This window comes from Pteropus medius, unplaced genomic scaffold, assembly GCF_902729225.1.
Source record: "Pteropus medius unplaced genomic scaffold, Ma_sr-lr_union100, whole genome shotgun sequence".
Taxonomy (NCBI): domain Eukaryota; kingdom Metazoa; phylum Chordata; class Mammalia; order Chiroptera; family Pteropodidae; genus Pteropus; species Pteropus medius.
In genome coordinates, this window is record NW_024349800.1 from 16,265,596 (window position 1) to 16,285,949 (window position 20,354).

General features: G+C 33.5%; 1 protein-coding gene across 12 annotated transcripts in view; it reads right to left on the reverse strand.

Moving 5' to 3' along the window:
• MYCBP2 (MYC binding protein 2) overlaps nucleotides 1-20,354 on the reverse strand; it is a 238,192-nt gene that overhangs the window by 1,138 nt on the left and 216,700 nt on the right. For all 12 annotated transcript variants that reach the window (XM_039886905.1, XM_039886906.1, XM_039886908.1 and 9 more), the window contains 14 exons: nucleotides 19,363-19,443; nucleotides 18,100-18,366; nucleotides 17,313-17,596; nucleotides 15,804-15,900; nucleotides 14,388-14,507; nucleotides 12,960-13,061; nucleotides 12,083-12,211; nucleotides 11,584-11,716; nucleotides 10,215-10,318; nucleotides 9,262-9,450; nucleotides 8,395-8,502; nucleotides 7,104-7,313; nucleotides 4,433-4,540; nucleotides 3,533-3,698 (listed from right to left, as the gene is read on the reverse strand). In XM_039886905.1, coding sequence (XP_039742839.1) covers nucleotides 3,533-3,698; nucleotides 4,433-4,540; nucleotides 7,104-7,313; nucleotides 8,395-8,502; nucleotides 9,262-9,450; nucleotides 10,215-10,318; nucleotides 11,584-11,716; nucleotides 12,083-12,211; nucleotides 12,960-13,061; nucleotides 14,388-14,507; nucleotides 15,804-15,900; nucleotides 17,313-17,596; nucleotides 18,100-18,366; nucleotides 19,363-19,443 — 2,098 coding nt within the window. The remainder of the gene's footprint in view (nucleotides 1-3,532; nucleotides 3,699-4,432; nucleotides 4,541-7,103; nucleotides 7,314-8,394; nucleotides 8,503-9,261; nucleotides 9,451-10,214; nucleotides 10,319-11,583; nucleotides 11,717-12,082; nucleotides 12,212-12,959; nucleotides 13,062-14,387; nucleotides 14,508-15,803; nucleotides 15,901-17,312; nucleotides 17,597-18,099; nucleotides 18,367-19,362; nucleotides 19,444-20,354) is intronic.

The following is a 20,354-nucleotide window of genomic DNA, read 5'->3' on the forward strand; positions in this document are numbered from 1 at the left end:
GCAAACAGCAATAAACAAAAATGGTCACAAAAATCCCTCAAATTAGACAGGCAGAAAGTTATTCTGGATGACAAAATATGGAGACTTTTGTACAGAATGTTTTTCTCCAGGTAAAAACAAATTTAAGTGTAAATAAGCCATGTTACCCTTTTATCTTCTTTGAAGAAATGGGAAGACTGATTATTAGTGTTCTTTTGAAAAGTAGATAGGAGGGAGATTAGTAGAAAAATAAAAATCAATAAAAATCAGCTTAAAATATGAGCAGTAAAATATGTAAAGTAATAATCTAAAAGAAACAGTTTGGGAAAGATAAATTTATACATAATAAATAAACCAGGCTTAAAATATACAAAAAACTGTGGTTTTATATTCTTTAAAAGACTTGTTATCCCCATTTTGCAGATAAGCCAAAGTTAACTTAATTTTTCTGATTTCTAAACCCTTCATCTTTCAAATAGTCACAGCAATAACAGTAACAGGTTGCTGTGAAGATTAAGTATCCTAGCACCAAGATGGTCATCAATAAATGTTTTAGAAAGGAAGGGACAAAGAGAGGGACTATCTATTTCAAGTTCTTAATCTGGACTCTTGTTTTCAACCACATATTAAAAATTAAAATTAATGGGTTGATAGTGGTTAGAGAATCGACCCCTGTCTTTCTAAGGAAACTGCATGGCCACCTTCCTTGCTGATTCCACTGTGGTATCTCCCTTAATTCTCTTCCAGTTCTCCAAATGAATGGATGAGTTAGAAGAATGTATAGAGCTAGCGGGGCACACCTCGATCTAAGTGTATGATCTTAGGCAAAGTATTTAGCCACTCTAGGCCTTGATTTTCCATGTGTGAATGTGGGAGATAATATTATCTACCTTTTAGGTGAGAAAATACATGTGAAAATGCCCAGAATCAAGTTGGTTCCTTCCTGCTGCCATCTCCCTAACTCCTTTCCTGCTGTATTACTGTGATTCACAAATATTTAAAGGGGTAAGTCCTTTTTGGTGGCTGACCTGGATGATCGTGTGAATATGAGAGGAAAAGCCTTGTTTGGCCTGGCCTGTCCTCCTTCCCTCAGTGACTATCCCGCCACTGTGTTGTCTGCAACACTTGTTTCATTACCAGCTAACTTCCTTATTGTTTTTAGTGTTTTTTTTTGTTTGTGTGTGTATGTTTGTTTGTTTGTTTTTTAATGCAGAAGAACCTTTTTATCATTGAGTAAAATTTAGATTTTCTCTGATGACCTTGCTTACCCTTAAACTTTCTCAACCAGAAGCTGGTTAGCTATCTCCCAAGCTCCTCCATGTCATAAAGACAGGAGGCAAGACTGACTTTCCTGGTTCCCACTTATTTCCAGGCCGCTAACCTACAACTGTCATTCAATAACCCCTCTCCCTTGAAGTTCAAATGACCTACAGCACTGCCTGTCCCCTTTTCACTCCCTTCATTTGCTCATCTCCTTCCTCTTGCTAATGATGGCTCATAGCTCTATTCCGGCCATTATTCTAAACATTCTAGTCTCACATTATTCTGACCTTGTTTCTTTCAATGTCTACTACTTCTATTTTAAAAAAATGTTTTTAGAGGTGTAACGCTGTGACAATTTTTATTTGACAGGAGCAAACAGCAAAAAGTAGCCATACCTAAAAAAAAAAAAAAGATTTATCTTACCTTGATTTTGAATAGATATCTCGAATAGTTTAAAAATCAAAATGTTAAAAAATTATATACAACAAGATGTCACGGTCTCCCTTTTCTACCCCATCTTCTCTGTTTCCCCCAATAGTTAACCAACTTAATTAAGTTCTTATTTACCTTTCTAGTATTTTTCATGCAAATATAAACAAACACAAATATACATATTCATTTCCTCCTTTCTTACAGAGGCAGCATTCTATATACACTTATATAATTTGATTTTTCATTTAATACTATCTCCTACAGATTTTTTATATCAGTACACAGAAACTCCATCTTCGGTCATCTTTTTTTTTTTTTAATTAAAATTTTTATTTATATTAGTTTTGGGTATAGAGTGCATTGGTTATACATTTACATAGTGTGTGAAGTGATTCCCCCATTACTCTAGCACCCATCTGGCTCTACACACAGCCATCACAATACCATTGACTCTATTCTCTACGCTGTACTCTACTATTTTGTAACTATGAATTTGTATTTCTTCATCCCTTCACCTTTTTCATCTAGTCTCCCAACCCTCTCCCCTCTGGCAATCAGCAGATTACCTTCTGTATCTGTAAGTCTATTTTCATTTAGTTTATTTTTTTCATTCCTTATATTCCTCATATAAGTGAAATCATATGGTATTTATCCTTCTCTGACTTATTTTAGTCAGCATAATATCCTCTAGGTCCAACCATATCCTTGCAAATGGTAGCATTTAATTTTTTATGAATTAGTGTTTTGGTTTTCTTTGGATAAATACTCAGAAGAGCAATTGCTGGGTCTAAGGTAGTTCTATTTTTAATTTTTTGAGGAACCTCCAAACTGTTTTCCATAGTGGCTGTACCATTTTTCAATCCCACCAACAGTGTACGATGATTCTTCTCTTTTTAATGATGCATATTACTTAGTGTTTAATCATCCCCCTACAGTATACGTCTATTGTTCATGAATTTTTATTATTACAAGCAATGCTGCAGTGAATAACCTTGTACGTTTTCCCTTGTTTATTTTCTTCACATATGTAGGTCTATCCCCAGAAGTGGGATTCTTGAAGGGTAAATATATTTGCAATTTTGAGAGGCACCATAGGGTTCTACCATTTGCACTTTGATAAGCAATGGATGAGTGTGTGTTTCCTAGCTTTAACATCGTATATTGAGGTGTATGTACTTCTACATGTATTTTCACTAATTTCAGATATATCTATGTAAAATTCTCCTCTATGGTCACATTTACCTCTCCTTCCACTTCTCTCACCTCCATTAAGCCACCTCACTGTGATCACCAGCCTCCCAAGCTCTTCTAATTTTTCAGTCTCTTTTTGGTTTCATGTTGATTTTTTCTCAGCCTGACTTCCATGGACAATCATTTCTCTGGTATTCTCAGTGGCTTCCTTAATTTCCGTGGCTTTCTGATGCTCACTACACTGCCTATTCTCAGCCATTCTAGAGTAAGCCACCTGTCCATTTTATGGTACTGGTTCCAGACTTAAAAAAAAAAAACAAACCAACCACAAAATCCCTTTTAATGGTTCTATTATTCATTTATAATTTCAGACTTCACATGGCCCATTAGTACTGAACAGTGATCCTTTCATTAAACCTGAGCTGACTTCCTTCTCGTTCTCCAGGCAATCTGCTCCATCACAGCTCCTAACCTTACGCCATGGGGATCTTACTTCCTACTTCGTTCAGAAAGTCAGACGTTCACAAGAGCCTAGGATCCTCTTGGATTCTTTAGGATAGTGTGAACTGGGTTTGTGCCACTTGAAACAAAGCGTTCTCATGTGATCATGAAATAAGACTAAATACCATAGATATCATAATCATATTTAAAAATATTAAACATATACCTGCAGGACAGTGTGGTAGTTCTTCTTTAGGAATGCTAGTCATTCTCTGAAAATCATCATGACAAGCATTACAAAAATGTGTTGTTCCGAAACAGAAAAAGACAGCCACTGAACAGCAGTAGCGACATTTATATTCCAAGAAGTCTGTGCCATGTTTTGGACACATCTAGAGCAAAAGAAAAGAGATGGATACAAGATTATAGTGAGTCTATTTCAATTATACTTAAGCTATTCATTTATGTAGCTCAGTGATTTGTATTTAAGAGTATACAAAGCTCTTAAAAAGTTAATGATACACACATTTAAAAAATAATGCATAAAAATGTGGCTTTGCCCAAAAGATCTGGACAAAGTACCAAATTCTAACCCTAGCTTCATCATAACTAATCTTACATAATAAGCTACCACTTTCCCTATGAATTCTTCCTTGCCAGCCATATTAAAAAAATTAATAATATTTCGTCTCTCAATTTCATAGATGTACTATGAAGATTTGATTAAAAAGGGGAAAATCTAAATGTGTGACTGCAGGTTTAAGAAAATGAAATAAGCAATTTATTCTTTCTGTTGCAATTGCTAAAGGAATTATTTTTTCTACTTCTTTTTCTGAACACTGATTTTGTATCCAATTCGCTTATAATTGTTGAAATGGGGTGGTTATTTTATGGAAGAAAAAATTATAAAATGGAAATCCCATCCAAAAGAAATAATATATATGAAAAAACTTGGAAAATTATACACTGCCGTACATCAGAAAACACTAGGGAAAAAGCCTGCTAGGCCATTCTCACCATACTGATGATATTTAAAACAGACAAACAAACAAACAAACAAACAAGTTTAATATAATCAGTCTTTTCTAATTCTAAACTGTCTCTTCTAATGAAAAGTGCTACCCACCTGAGCCCTGGACACGTCAGAACAGGCACCACAAATGAGCTCTCTGGGATCATAGTCATCTCCCTGTCCAGCCTCAGCATCGCAGCGAGCTTCACCACCAAAATATGCCTAGGGAGAAAGAGCATTTAGATTACAGCAAGAAAAGAAAAAAAACCTCTACCATGGGAGATGCAATTTGGGCGCAGTGGAAATAAGATCAATACCACTGTTTATTAAACACTCCTTTGCAATGCCAAGTGGTATGTCCGTATAGCTGCCTGTAGGACAGATCAGGGTAAGAAATAAAGCTGCTGTACTTCAATTCTGGAATGGATTCATACAAACACTACTATCAAAGCAAAATAACAAAAGAATGTATAATATTCAAAATAAATGTCAAAAATGGGATATTAAGTAGTAAAGAGAAACTGCTTTTTCAGGGCAAAGTTTAAATAGTTTTTCATCATTTTGAAATAGTAAATAACATATTACTTTCTAGTGCTTTGAAAAATATACTTAGAAATTCCAAAATTTTAATACCGTAGGAAAATATTCCTAAAGTAAGTATTAGTATAGAATTATAATCCTCATACTAACAGGAAAGAAAAAAATCATTTTAATCATACAAAAATTTATTTAAAAAAAGGTAAATTTTGTAATTCTGTTCAGAATGTTGCCTCTACTAATAAAGCTATATACTATATGCAAGAACTCAACAGAATCCAATAGAGATACGTGAATAAATGAAATTATCATAACATGATTTTTCTGAATTTGCTCTGAGCACAAAATAAATGAGGCCAATTATAATTGGAACAATCTACATGTATATGTCCCATTGCCAGGAAGTTATTTCCATAACTGAGGATAAACAAGAGGATTCAATATAAATCTATTATTTGTACTGGAAATACAGGTCAAAAAACAGGCTCCATTGATAAAGAGGTTATTAATGGTCATCTACCAACTAAATTTGGCCTGTGAAGTATTTCATTAGTCCTAGGGCCTATTCCACTTGCTTTACTTTTTTAGGTTCCCTGCTTGGCCTCATGGACATTTGACTGCCATCCCGTGGTGACACAATATTAATTTATGATATTTAGTATATTAAACACACAGAAATAATATTTTATTATTTGTAACAATACAATTCACAAATATACACAACTGGTCTTTCCTTGCACGTTATGTATAGCTGTCTGCCTTTCTAGCTATCATCTACCTGTTTAGCCTTCCATTCATTATCTATATTTTCTTTTTGTTACTCTGGGAGACTATGCAACTTTCATTCATTGATTCCTTCATTCATTTATTCATTTTCTAATTAACTTAGTGTCTAATAAGTGCCAAATACTAGAGATAGAGAAATGAAAAAACATAGTGTTTATCCTCATGGGACTTATCAAGTGGAGCAGAGAGACAAGTGAACTGGTAATCATAATGCAGAATAATGAGTGCTATGATAGATGTATGCAAGATATCAAAATCATGTGGTGGGGGTGATGTGGAGTCATGGGCACATTACAGAGGAGGAGACACCTGACTAAATCTGAAAGTATAATCCGACAGATTTGGCTCTCCACCTGAGCAGAGGTGTATGAATGGGTGGCAGATGAGAGTAAAATACAGAGTAGGAGGTAGAGAAGAGCATTTCCTGAAGAGAAATTTCCTAAGTGATGACATAGAGGTTCTGTAAGTGTGCACATATGGCCAAGTTCTGAGAATTGCAAGTTGTTCAATAATTTGTAGCATGGAGTGCAAATGGGAGCTTACTGGGAGATGAGACTGGAGAGTAAGAGGGCTACAGGATTATAAGCAGAACAATGACAAAATCAGATTTGAGATCCAGAAATATTAACCTACAAGTACGAGTGTTAAGTGTAAAGGAAGGCATGGAGGGGTTAGGGGCTCCACAAACAGAGCTCAGGAAGAAGGCTGCTCTAACTACTAAATAAAATGATTAGGTTGCTGAAGACATAATATATATACATAAAAAGAAAACAAACCTCAAGAGAGATTTGGAGACGGAATTGACAGGACTTTGTAAATAAAGACTGGAGATTGAAAGAGTCAAAGTTGATAAACATAATGCTGGACATTTGGACTTTGAAGTATCTGTGAGAAATCCAAATGTCTTGAAGGCAGCTGGATATTTGTATCTAAAGATAAAAAATTTTGGACGGTCAGCATGGTATAGGTGGTAGGAAAAGACATGGGTGTACAGGGGGGATCACCAAAGGGAAGGAGGTTATTAGGCTGGGGAAACAGATATGTAAGGGGCAGGGGGGTGAAAAAGAACCCATGAGGGAGTTAAAGACAAATAGCCAGAACGGAAAGAGGATATCAAAAGAAAGGTTGCCTGGAAGCCAAGGAAGAATTTAAGGAGGAAACAGTCAAGAATCAAGTAAGAGAATTTATTCAAGAACCAGTGGATTTGGCAAACAAGAGGTTATTATTGATGGGAAGTAGCTTGCGTACAGAAATATTTCATGTTTTGGAAATAGTCTGTATGAGTTAAAAAAAATCTAAAAACAAGTAAACAAATTCAACTTGAAACACAATACTAAGTTTTCTCATTTTTAACTTCAGATTTAAGATGTAAGAAAAATTGGAGATCATTATATAATTCGACTTCTTAATCACACAGGTAATCTCTAGTTCTTAAATATTCTCAGTATAATTTATAACATACCTTTCTGCATTTGTAGCAAACATAATATGCATATCTGTTCATGGCATAACCAGCTGGGTCATTATAAAATCTCACACCAGGAGTAGTGATAGCTTCACTCTTATGTAGACCTTCGTACTCCAATCTCATTAATGCTTTTCTTCTGACATCCTCATAAAGTTCTTTTATTGGATCCAGCAGGTCTTTTAACACTATATGATTTATCTTGTTCTGAAATTTTAAAAAATGAATATTCTTTAACAGAATCATCCCTTATTAATTCAACAAACTGTGTGCACCAAGGTGCCAAGCACTATGCTAAGAGGTAACCAAGCATTTTTTAAAATAAAATGCCATTTAAAAATAATCTTGTAATGTCCTCACAAGCCCACATTTTCTCAAGAGCAGGGAAAATGGTGGAGCGTGGGACACAGAATATGAAAAAATTTCATTTTATTAACTTCATATTCCTGAGTATGGAATATATCTCCTACTGCTGTTCTGAGAATAAAAGGTTACCTTACTGCCACAAATAAGACACTCCTGTGTGTGTGTGTGTGCACATGCTAGTATACAATATCAGGTGGTAGAAATGAATAGATAGTATTTTCTATACAATGTTCATGTATCATTTCTTAAATATGACGTTTTTTTGTGGTACTACAGGAGACAGGAAAAGCAAACACAATTTTTTGATTGTTCCTGTCTAACTAAGCAATCAATGATTGTGCTAAGTCTTTCCATAATATACCCTATATAATAGTCTACAAATCTGAAGATGACAGGGAGAACTAAGTAGAAAAAAAAAGAATAGATCATTATTAGGTCTCCAAAACAACTTGCTACTTTACTTCTTCCTGTCTTTGTAGAGATGTGTCAAAAATTTTCTCCTTATTTTATCTGGGCTCTAAAGGAATCTGGCCTAATGGCATTGAAAGTTCAGATTTCACTTTTTAATTGCAGATATCAGTATCTACATGCACCATACACTTGTTTTTTTTGGTAGTCACCTATTGTCATGTCACATGATCTGAACTCTGAAAGTACCTTCAATGCATGATGATATCTAAATAAATTTTATGATGCAATGTCTAATTTAACTAGCTTTTAACTGTCAGTTACTATTTTGAAATGCATTATAATAGAGAGATCTAAAATATTCTCAGATACCACCTAGATAAGGAGAGCAGGAACTGATGAGGGCTGGTGGTAAAAAGTAGACTGGGAAGGCAGATGTTTATTCTGGAAGATGAAAGATAAAGAGAAAGATGGGTGTAAAGAGAAAGTAGATAATTTCTGATTCTTTCCATACCTTGCAGATGGGACAAGATATAAATCCAAATGTTATCCTTGGACCAAGCCATCTGTTTTCCAAAACTCGTCGACAGCACTGTAAGTGGAATACGTGACTACAATCGAGCTTAAATAAAGAAAAGAGAAGGAAATAAAGCAAATGTAATAATGATAGATACTTGAGTAACTGGCAGATTATTCAAACATAAGGTGCTACTTAAAGCAGGTAAGAGAAAAATCAAGAAATTTAGTACAATGAAATTTCAGTACTTTTCTACTACTAATGGAGCATTATTAACTAGATCTTCAGCTTCTCCTAATTCTTTGCCATTTTGATTAATGCTACCTTACAGAGAGTAAACTAGGTTAGGGAAAATGCAAAATTACTCAGTTTGTAGCTCCCCGAAAGCAGAGGAAACTACTGACTTAAAGCTTTAAGACTGATTTTTGAGGATATTATCTTGGAATTACAAGAACTGGAAATATTAACAAACAAGTAAAAGTTAAAAAATAAGTATTTAGCAAAGAGTAATTTCTATAACATTACTAATATTATAGACATATGTATATATTATAAATAGAGGTATGTATTATTGTATCGTTAGGCATATATAACGTTACATAATGTTATAAAATGCCATTCTGGATTTTGAAAATTAAGAAGAGTAGCTCCTGAATAATCTAATTATTTTTCTTCCTTTATGAATATTTTATACATTCTATTGATTATATAGACACACATAAATCACAAATTAAAGCTAAATACACAAAATGGAAACAGAACATAAGAGACAGAATTTCTTTTTAATAAACTGGTAGGTATTAATGGGACATTTTCTCCCAGTGATACTCTAGACACATTCGATACTTTAATAGCTGAAACAACCTGAATGGCAGGTGCTGCTGAGAGCGCTTCAGTGAAACATATCATGCACATGTCATCAGCATCTTGCTTCAGTGTTGTGGCGTTTTTGTCACAGCCGTGTAGACAGGGCAGACAATGCTCTTCGTTCTTAACACCTCCACATGGATGGCCGCAAGGATGTGTCTTACTACAGGCTATCTTAGCATATTCCTGTTAAATGACAACAGCACACAAAATCTCAAAAAAGCACACATCCTGGTAATTATATCTATTATATTAATTTTCCAAGATATTTAACCACAAGAAATAACGACAAAGTGATTTTTATTCTTTGTTTTAATTAACTTAGTTTGAACTATTAAAAAATTCTATTTTTCTTTTAATGTGATTTTTAAAAATTTCACTCCACATAAAGAGAATGCTGATAAAAAAGTAAATTCCAATCGTAATCTATTTATTATCATGCATAGCCATGAAGCAAAAAAATTCCTGACAAGCAATTTCTCAATCACTACCCACCCTCTTGCCAAAATAAAGATTAAAAAAACATATAGGTATCTCTCACTATCTGAGTACTATCCAAATTCATGTTAATTAAATTGAAGAACTAAAAATATCTGGATAGCATGGAATGTATACAGATGTTCTGTACTAAAGAACTTTCAGATGCATAAAGTTTCTTTTAGGGGAATAAATAAACAAAATATGTAAGAGGCAAAGGAAATACGGTCCATAAATTTTTAACTGTTTCTAGTACAAAAGCAAATGTTAAATATATATGATGATGGTAGTCAGGAAACACACAAAAAGAGCCTGGTTTGGGCTTCAGAGCTTTGTCTGATCCACTCTCCAGCTTTAATAAAGCATTTAACTCCCAACATGGGTAATACACTAATTTAGTGACGCTGAGGTTGTACTCTTATTTACATTAAGGTGTGTGTGGGAATATGTGCTATCCTTACTGAAATACTCACCTGGCAATCTGCATCAGAACAAACACTGCCAACAGCAGATAACTCTGTTCCACTCCTAGAACCACAGAAGCGGCACGCTTCTGAGCTACTTGTGGTGGGTTTGCCTAGGTTCAAGGAGAAAAAAAGAAAACTCCTTCTTAAGAGCGTTTTCTACTTATTTTACTATAACTAATTAAAAACAAATAAACAAACAAGGAAACCAGGTTTGCATCAGTTGCCATCACTGGGAAATCAGCCCGGCAGTTTTACAACTGAAGGGCTATAAGCTGCCGTAATTACAAATAAACAATTGCACCAAAAAAGGAATAAGAGACTAATGACCTGTCTAAAGCCAAAAGAATTATTAACTGATTTACTTATCTTTTTTCAGTAAAAAGAAATAGACTAGACTTCTAGTCAAGATAACAGGTTGAGAAGATATGGCGAGGCCCCCACTACAAAAGCACTATATCACATAAAATATAACAACAAAAATTAAATAAAAATACAGAGAAGAAAAGGAAAGCTTTAAGTACCTTTCCACAAGACAATATAAAAAGGCATAGGAGAAAACCTCATCAGAAAATATAAAACTTGAAAAAGAGAATTCCCACCCAAGGAACTAGAGATAATAAAGCAATCTGAAAAAGGAATTTAAATGTTTAAAATAAAGAAGGAACTGAATACATAAGAACAAGGACAGGAAAATACAATAAAGAACAGGAAGATTTGAGAATACAGATGAAGCTCATTTTTAAATAGAGAAAAATTCTAATATAATAGTAATACATTGAATTCAGCAATATTTACAGAAAATGGTTTTTTAAAAGAATAATTTATATCATGAATACAATGATGGTTCAACATAAGAACATCTGTTAATGTTAGATAAAGCATGGGCAGATTATAGAAGAAAATCAGCCATGAGAAAAAAAGACCATGCTCTTGTAGCATGAAAAGTTACTCACATTTAGAGTTAAATTTGTTCAGGTTTATACTTAAATCAGACATCAGAAATTTGTGTCAGACAAATAGCAGACTACAGAGGTGCTAAAAATTGAGAATTTGTAAGATTATATGTAACTCTAAGCTAGGAATATACCAGACTTACTCGAGGAAAAAATCAAAATGAAAACTACATATTTTGGAGATAAAAATGACTTGGTTACACAGCTGGTTAGTGATAAAATAGGTTTCCTGACTTTTAGTCTGATGTTCTTTCTACCACAGAACATTGTCTAGTAAATATAGTAATATAGACAGTGATCAGTGATGTCATAACCACTTATCAGCATACGTTCAGAATTACTCACATCAAATAATTAAATTAAACTAACATCAAGTTTAATCGTAATCAGCAGACACTACTCAATCTTAAGTCCTTTTTTACCTGTGTGTTCTCGGAATTCCACCATTGCTTTCATTGTTTTAGAATCTGCTAGTGCCATCAACCAGAACAATTTGGTTCGACCACAACCTTCATGAAGGTCAACCTTTATAGCTTCTTCTTCTTCTTTGAAGACCTACAGTATCATTAAAGGGAAATTATTTATCACTCTGAAAGGAGAGCATTAAATTTAATTATTCAATAATAATAGTTTTTATCTACAAAGCACTCTAAGAAAGTTCCAAATATTTCCAATCTTCTCTTTAATCTTTATGACAGCCCTCTCTCTATAAGTGTAGAAACTAAGTCTTAGAGAGGTTAAACAACTTGCTTGATTTACTCAGTTGATAAGTGAGACAGCTGGGAATCCCACCAAGGTCTTTGAATCCAAAGTCCATTTTTTCCCATTACACCAAGTCTCCTTCCCATATTTATCTCAAAATTTACTGAATATATTTTATGTTTCAGATGCTGCTCTGTGTGTAAAGACAGAAGTCTTCACCTGTCTTTGATGAGTTTTGGTTCGCCGATGAAGATGAAGGAATCTGTCACAGTCAGTACATAAATTTCCACATACATTGCATAAAATGATTGCTGCAGTTTCACCATCATCATGGTTATCACACATGGGCTAAAATGAGACATTTCCATAGGTCACATTAGATTAACAAGGAAGCCTCAATATTCATATAAATTGAATGTAATTTACTTACAACAATAAGAGACAATAAGTTATTCTGAAGTCTATTAAGAATTTAGCACTGAACATTAAACAGAATTATGGCTAGTGTACTTAACTATAAAAATCCCTCAGAACTCCCAATTCAATGATTAATAAAATAAACATGTATACTTTACTTAGTGACTTAAGAATATTTCTCTCCATTATACTCAAATACTCCGTATGCTAAATGAACAAATTATTCATTTTTGAAACTTGAACATTAATAATAAAATGTTAAAAGAGCCTATATTAAGTCTTCTAGAGAATGCAGGGATATCTATTAAACCTACTTTAAGTACATTTGTGAATAAATGGTATGCCATATTGCCTCTCTTCTTGCTTTATTTCCTACCTATCTTAAGACTGATTACATTTTTAGTACAAAATCTAGATACAGAATCAAAGTCTGGCTTATAACAAATTTTCATATGATGTAAACACAGCTCAGAGAAGAGGAAAGCTCTTTTATAAAATTAAAACCCCTAATATACTATAAAGAGGGGATCCTTGTGTGATGAACTTGGACAACGTGACAATTTTTCAAGAGTTCCACTAATTGCATATTTTGACTTGCAGTATATTTTTTTAAAGCTAAGCTAGAACTGATTATAAAGAAAAAACAAGATAACTCTATATAAAATAATTCTGATCTTACCATTTGTTTCTGTTGGCCATCTTTTCCCATCCATCTCCCTGAGGAAAGACGATCCACATGGTCCTGATCGAGAACGCACAGGGATGCTAGAGCAAGCCAGAGCTGTTGGAAGGAAAAGCTGTTACACTACTGGGTTTCTAGGAAAGACATATATGAAATGGTGACTGACACATGCAAACAGTTCAGTGAATTGAAAGCTGGATTTGAAACTTTGTACATACCCAGTGATACCAAAATTTTCTTGATGTGGCACTAGGCTCACTGCTGTATGTGCCATGCACATAGTACTCACTCAATATTTACTCAATAAGTGTTGCTCTGATGAACCATCCTACCTTCTCTCTGATATACATCCCTAATGGCCTAGCACCATGCTTGGTGCACTTTTCCAGAAATAAGTAAATGTCTAACAAACTTTAGAAAATTGTCCTAAAAAAGAATTTAAAACTTTGAAGCTTAAAGGGTAAGCTTTGATGAGTAAGCTTTTGTTTTACAAAGAATGATCTATGTCTTCATTACTGAAAAATATATTTAACTGTCACAACTCTAAGAAGTGTGCATGACTATACTGGAAATGAAAAGAGAGGGAAAAAAAAAAAGACCAGAAAAAGAAAAAATAATACAGAAGGAAAAAGGGGAGTGCAGAATGAAAGAAAAGAACACATTCATGGTGTGAAAGGGTTCCTGTGAATATTGCTTCAAATGTCACACTCACTAATGACAGTATAAATTGGCTTTTTCTGTACTAGGAAAATATAGTTTATCTTCTTTTTCAGATTTCCGGGGATTAACTTAAGCAACTTCCACGAGTGTTTACTTTTTCCTAGTGCTGTTATACTGCCCATCTCTGGAAGCACATGGGACATGAATTTGATAGGTTAAAAATTCCTATGTATGTCTCATCTGAAGCATGCAATCCCATGCTCTAAGAGATTCTGCTTTGCCCTGCCCTGGGCACAAAACTTTTGCTTTTTAAAAGATGTGTAAATCCAGTAAGTATGCAATAGGGCTCTACTTTAGGACAAGTGAGCCATACCAAAAGGAGTAGGAAGGAACTTGTCTTCCAAGGACCTTCAGTCTATCACAGCATAGTGCTCACAGACTTCTAGAGATTAAATTTACTGTGAAGCTCCAGTAAATACACCATTAGAAAGATAGTACATTGATATAAAAGTCAATTTAGACTTTTCTAACAGGTATATCTTTAGCTTCCTAAATAATAACAAAAACAAGTGATAAAGAACACATAATAGGGAATAGTAATAACCACTATGCTTAATTCATAATTCTAAAAAGCCCTTCAGGCTTTTTCAATAAATAAAATATTTGGTAAAAAAATGTGGATCAAGCTGACTTATTGATTCAAATTCATTCAAACCTAGTACTGAAAAAGAACATGCAATGGTACAAACCAAATGAAAAACCTACCCTAGTTGTTGCAATACATCTCACTGGAGATCGAAATTCTTCCTCCATCTTGGTCAAGGCGATGATAGTTTCTGCAATGGCATTTTTTGTCACTCGGGACCACGCTTCTGACAGATGACCCTATTGAGCAGGACGACAATTTAATAAGCAACCAGAAATGTATAATCATAGTAGTAAATTCTATTTTCTTAAATAACATCACTCACCCAAAAGGAAAGATTTAGTGAAATTTTAGATCAAGGGGTATACTTTTGAAATAAAAATCCTTCACAATCCTTTGAAAAATTCAACTTCTTACCACTATTTTGGTGATTCAAAAGAAAAGTAAAAAAAAAATTAGGTTCTCAATACTACTTTTTTATTGAATTGAAGGGAATTTCCTTTTACACTGACGTAAAAGCATAAAAGAAATACTAAGGTGTCTATGCTTGAGAAATTCTGATTATGAAACCTTGTTACTTAATACGAATATTATATAGCTAAGCTAATTAATTGCTTTAGATGAGTATTACTGAAGCCCAAGAGCATAAATGGGTTCAAATTACAACTACCTTAATTTGCTAACTTGATTTTTATTGAACACCAACCCTTTATTACTATAGAATTTAGGTGTTCCTAAACTTTTTTCCTAAATATTTTCATCCAATGAACGTACTGAGAAAGCCTATTTGAGAACTGGAAAAAATTCTCTGTTTCTCTGACTGAGGAAATGTCCATGGTGCTGGGAAAAGGGGTAGGGCTTCATGTTTCCAGAGCATCTCCCCTCGTCTCATAGCCACATACAATCAATCTTTTAAGAGGCAGCTCAAATTCTTCCTTCTCCTACTCTACCTCTCAGGAACCTATAATCCACAGTATCTTGCCCTCCTTAGGCTGGACTCCTAGAAAGAATGGAATGTGAGGAAAGCAACACTATGGAGCACCCAATAAAGGCTAGCCACTCTGATAAAAAATTTCCTTTCCTCCACACTCCCTGGTCTCTCTGGAAAGCCAACACCTAGAGACAGTGGTATAGGACATTAATAAAGAGAAGTAAGGCTTTATAAACCATGAGAACTGAGGAGGATGAGAAACTTTTGCTTTGAGGAACTCCTTTTTTCCTTTTGGTTTTTAAACTCAGGCTGTTTTTTAGGGTTCAAAGAATATATACTTATTATTTTTTAAGCTTTAAAGTCTTGGAAGACGTCAAGTAAATTAATTGGGAAGCTTGAAATAAACACAGTTTACACAAAGGACAAATCTATCACTAAATGAAAAGATAAATGGTGCAATAGTTAACCTACCAAACAAAGCCTTTAAGTAAGCAAAGTAACACTAATGCACTTCCATCAATTCAGCAGAATAAGCTACTTGTTTTGTTAATCATATTTTTACTGCACTTCATTGACATTAATGCTCAGGAGGATGAGAACTTACTGCTGCCATGTCCTTAATAAGTTTAATGATGATCTCTGAGATCTGGGTAGGAGTTGAACCCTTCATCCACCAGTGACTTTCACCTCGTCGAATGTAACTACAAAGAAAAGTCAGCGTATGCAAACTAATCAGTGATAGTTACAAATGAATAAGATGAAACTGTTATTTCAGCAAGTAGTATTTTAATTTTTAAATGAGTCGATCAACTAAAGCATTTTTTTAAAAAATCAAACATTATCCATTATTTATTTTCTTAACCTCAGGAGAGTAACAATTCTGATATCTGCTTCTTTTGAAATACTTCTGTTTATATATTATCTTTGTATGCATCTTCTAGAACAGTGCTATTCAAAGTATATCCGTAGACCATAAACTATTTGTTACCAATCTACATAGTGATAATAAAGAGCTTGCAATAAAATATGTCAACTACATCACTGAGAAAACTACTGTTTAGTTCAGCTGAAATTGTTTCTCCCCTAGTAATAATAGTCTAGATGGTGTTATTTGCTTAATATTGTGAATTGGCTCTTTTACTAGCATTATCTCAAATGTCTCTAATTTTTTGCAGTTACACACAATTCTGTAACAAACATCTTTGTATATATATCTTTGAGCACATGTATGAACTTTTTTGAGGGAAACAGTTGTAGAAGTAGAATTGGGAGTCAAAGGATATACGTACTTTAAATGTAGTGATAAACTATCAAACTGACGTCCAAAAACACTGTAGCAAGTTACACCTGATATCATTGAAAAATGCCTATATCTTCACAATGCTGCCAGTGCAAAGACATTTTTCTATGCTGTAATCTACATTTCTCTGATAACCAGTGAATTTGTTTACTGGCATTTGTAATTTTTCTTCTCTGAACTAACTTTTCTTGTCATATATTTTTCTCTATCACTTGTCTTTTTCTCATTGACTTGTCATTCTTCTAATATTATGTGTAACAATTCATTGTCTACTATATAAGTGTTAAATATTTTCTTCAAGTCAGTTGCATAAAACATTTTAATAATACAGTCTATCAGCTAATTTTCATTTTTAGGTAGCCAAATCTGTGAATCTTTTCCTCTCTGACTTCTGTGTTTTGTTTAAGGAGGTCTTCTTAAATTGAAGGTTACAAAAATATTCTTCTGTAATTTGTTATAGTAAAGTTTTAAAAGAAATATATATATATGCATATATATTTGCATATATATATACACACACACATATATGTATGTATATATATATATATAGATATATATGTACATATATAAAGCTTTAATTGATCTCAAGTTTATTTTTGTTTATGATGTGAGGTAAGGGATTACAATTTCTTTTTTTTCTAATTCAAATTGATGTTTATTATATATAGCATTCTTTTTTACATACAGGTCAAGTGTTTATGGCTTCTATTTGGTAAATAAGCAAACAAGGTGGAATTTGAAATCATGTCTTAATTTTCCAAAGAGTCACTCATTCTGTTCTATTTTAGTACCAAAATAGCTACAATGACCAACCTGGAATTGAAAATCATTGGAAGGGTAACTGTGGTAACTCCTTTGCCCACGGTAGTACCAGCTGTTCCTGTGATGGTGGTTCCTTTGGCTTTTAGCTGTACTGTGAGTGCTTTGGCAATGCATCCTAGAAACATGTCCAAGATACCTAGCTTATTCCAATCTCCTTTCTCTGTTGAATGAATGATATCACTGATATCTGCTGGAGGGAGGGATTTCACTCCTATGATGCTGGCCAGACGGTTAGGGGTTACTTCAGGCAAAACTCGTCTTAGTAAAGAGGTTACCTGGTAAAAAAAAAAATAAAAAGGAAGAATTCCATTTAAAGATTGGTATTTTAAAGTTTTCATTTAAAAAAAAAAAAAAGAATCTACCTGCCATTCTATGACTTCAAACGCTTTGAGAAGAACAGAAATATGATTTAAACACTATTTTTAATTTCTTAAGTGGTAATTACCACTTTAAGGCAGCAAGGAAAAAAAAGTCTTTTATTTGGTCAGGATTAAAAGAAATTACATTATATATCTCATGGCAATAAGACAATCAGTAGCCAGAATACTCTGTCACAACAGCACGTTAGTAAAATAAATTTTCCTCTTCCATAGTCTCATTAAGATGAGTCAGAATAAAAAACATGGAGTTAAAATAAAACACAATCCAAAAACCAAGACATAACAAAATAAAATAAAAATCTATATTTAAGGCCTTACACTTTACTAGTTTAATTTTCTTAACGATGTTTCAAGTAAAAAAATAAGCCAAAAGGTAAGCGGCATGACCCATCAGTCACCTGTCTCTGGACTCGAGGTGACGCTGTGTGGAGCAGGGAGAAGAGATCTTGGAGCAGAGTTAGCTGCTGAGCCAGGTACTGCCGGCCCACGTTAGAGCCACTCAACGCTAGAACCATAGAGAGCAACTCAAAGCAGTAAGCGTCAGAGGAGGCATCTTCATCATTGGGCTGAGAATTGGCATTTTCTTTGCTTGAGATGGCATGTTCCCATTCTTCACGAACTCTGGTGGCTTCCATGCGAATAGCCTGGACTATGTGAGCACATACCTATTTAAAGGTAACACAGGTAATAAAAAGAAAATGTAAAAACATATTTGTAAGTCTGATTTACTACTCCTACTTAAAAAAAAATACAAGAATATCTGTTGTTACTCAGTTAATTCTCCATAACACTATTCTCTCAACTCATCTTAAAAAACAATTAAGGAAAACTAGGGGAAGCGTTTAAAAATCTGAATATTTAAATTAACTACTATGTAGAAACTCCTTAAATACAAGTTATCAATGGCCCTACCTATGGTTTAAGACATCAAACAAAAAAAATGATTATATTTTATCACTTCTAAGGCACATTTTTCCCCGCATTATAACATTTCTATTCATGGGCTTTCCAATTGATGGCATTCACAATTTAATTAGCAGTAACTATTTCTTTTTAGTGATATATAAAATAACAGCACATTTTACAACTCATAGTGTCTATGATTCAATGAATTTCTCAAAAAGGTAAAGTACAAATAAATTCGTATTATTTAAAATTCAATGGTGTTAAAAGTTAAAATAATGGGCTAATTTAAAACCAATATTTCATTTGACTTTTGAAGGGCTAATTTTAGTTATGTAGGTATTCTATTATAGGAATAATGTAGCACTACTCCCCCATCTTCTTATAATTAAAAATATTAACACCAGTTTAGTTAACATTGTAATTGTTCAGCAAAATCAACCAACCAACAACAACAACAAAAAAAGTGAGAAAAGGAACACAGGAAATATAAATGAATCTGATATAGCTGGACATTTGACACTAAAATTAAACAATCTACCTGAAAATAAAAAATAAAAAAGAGCAGTAAGGTTAGAAAGTTAACACTCATAACAAATCTTTAAAGTGATGCAGGTATGCCAATATATGCCTTCCTAGAAAAAGGCAGGACCTATAAAAGAGTCAGCATAAAAAAGCTTCTTTAAATTTTGGAAAACATTTTGTACCTTAAAAACAAACAAAAACTGATGAAGATAATGAAATGGCTATTAACCAACCTGTTTTTGTAAGTTAGTTAGTTTACTCCTGCTGAATATGATTCCAACCATATGTTCTTTCAGGTCAGCATCTGATGTTGCCTTTACATAGAAAAAGGAAAAAAGAAAAGAAGCAGGCTCTTTGAATAAAATTTATACATATGACATTTTAAAGTATCAAAAATAAACAAGTGGGACTACATCAAACTAAAAAGCTCCGTATAGCAAAGGAAACCATCAACGAAATGAAAAGGCAGCCTAATGAATAAGAGAAGATATCTGCAAATCGTGTATCTGATAAGAGGCTAATATCAAAAATATATAAAGAATTCATACAACTCAACAGTAAAAAGCAAACAATCTGATTAAAAAATAGGTAGAAGATCTGAATGGATGTTTTTCCAAAGAATACAGTGGGTGCTCTACATTATTAATCATCAGGGAAATGCAAATCAAAACCACACTGAGATATTACCTTGCATCTGTTAGAATGGCTACTACTAAAAAGGCTAGAAATAACAAGTGTAGGTGAGGATGTGGAGAAAAGGGAACTCTTATGCACTGTTGATGAAAATGTAAATTGGTACAGCCACCATGGAAAACAGTACGTAGGTTTCTCAAAAATTTAAAAATGGAACTACCAGATGATCCAGTAATCCCACCCTAAGTTTTTATTAAAAGAAATATATATATGTATTTGTGGAATATTATTATTCAGCCATGAAACAGAATGAAATCTTGCTATTTCCAACAGCATGGATAGACTTAGAAAGCATTATGCTAAGTAAAATAAATTCGAGAAGAAAAACAAATACTGAATTATTTCTCTTATATGTGAAACCTTTAAAAAATTATATATATTATATGTATACCTACACATACATATAAAATAAAGCTCATAGATAAAGAGAACAGATTGGTAGTTGCCAAGGCTGGAAGGAGGGTGGGAAAAATGGAGGAACTGTTCTTGTTTATTTTGTGTTTAAATAAATTGAAAAAAATGTATTCTGAGA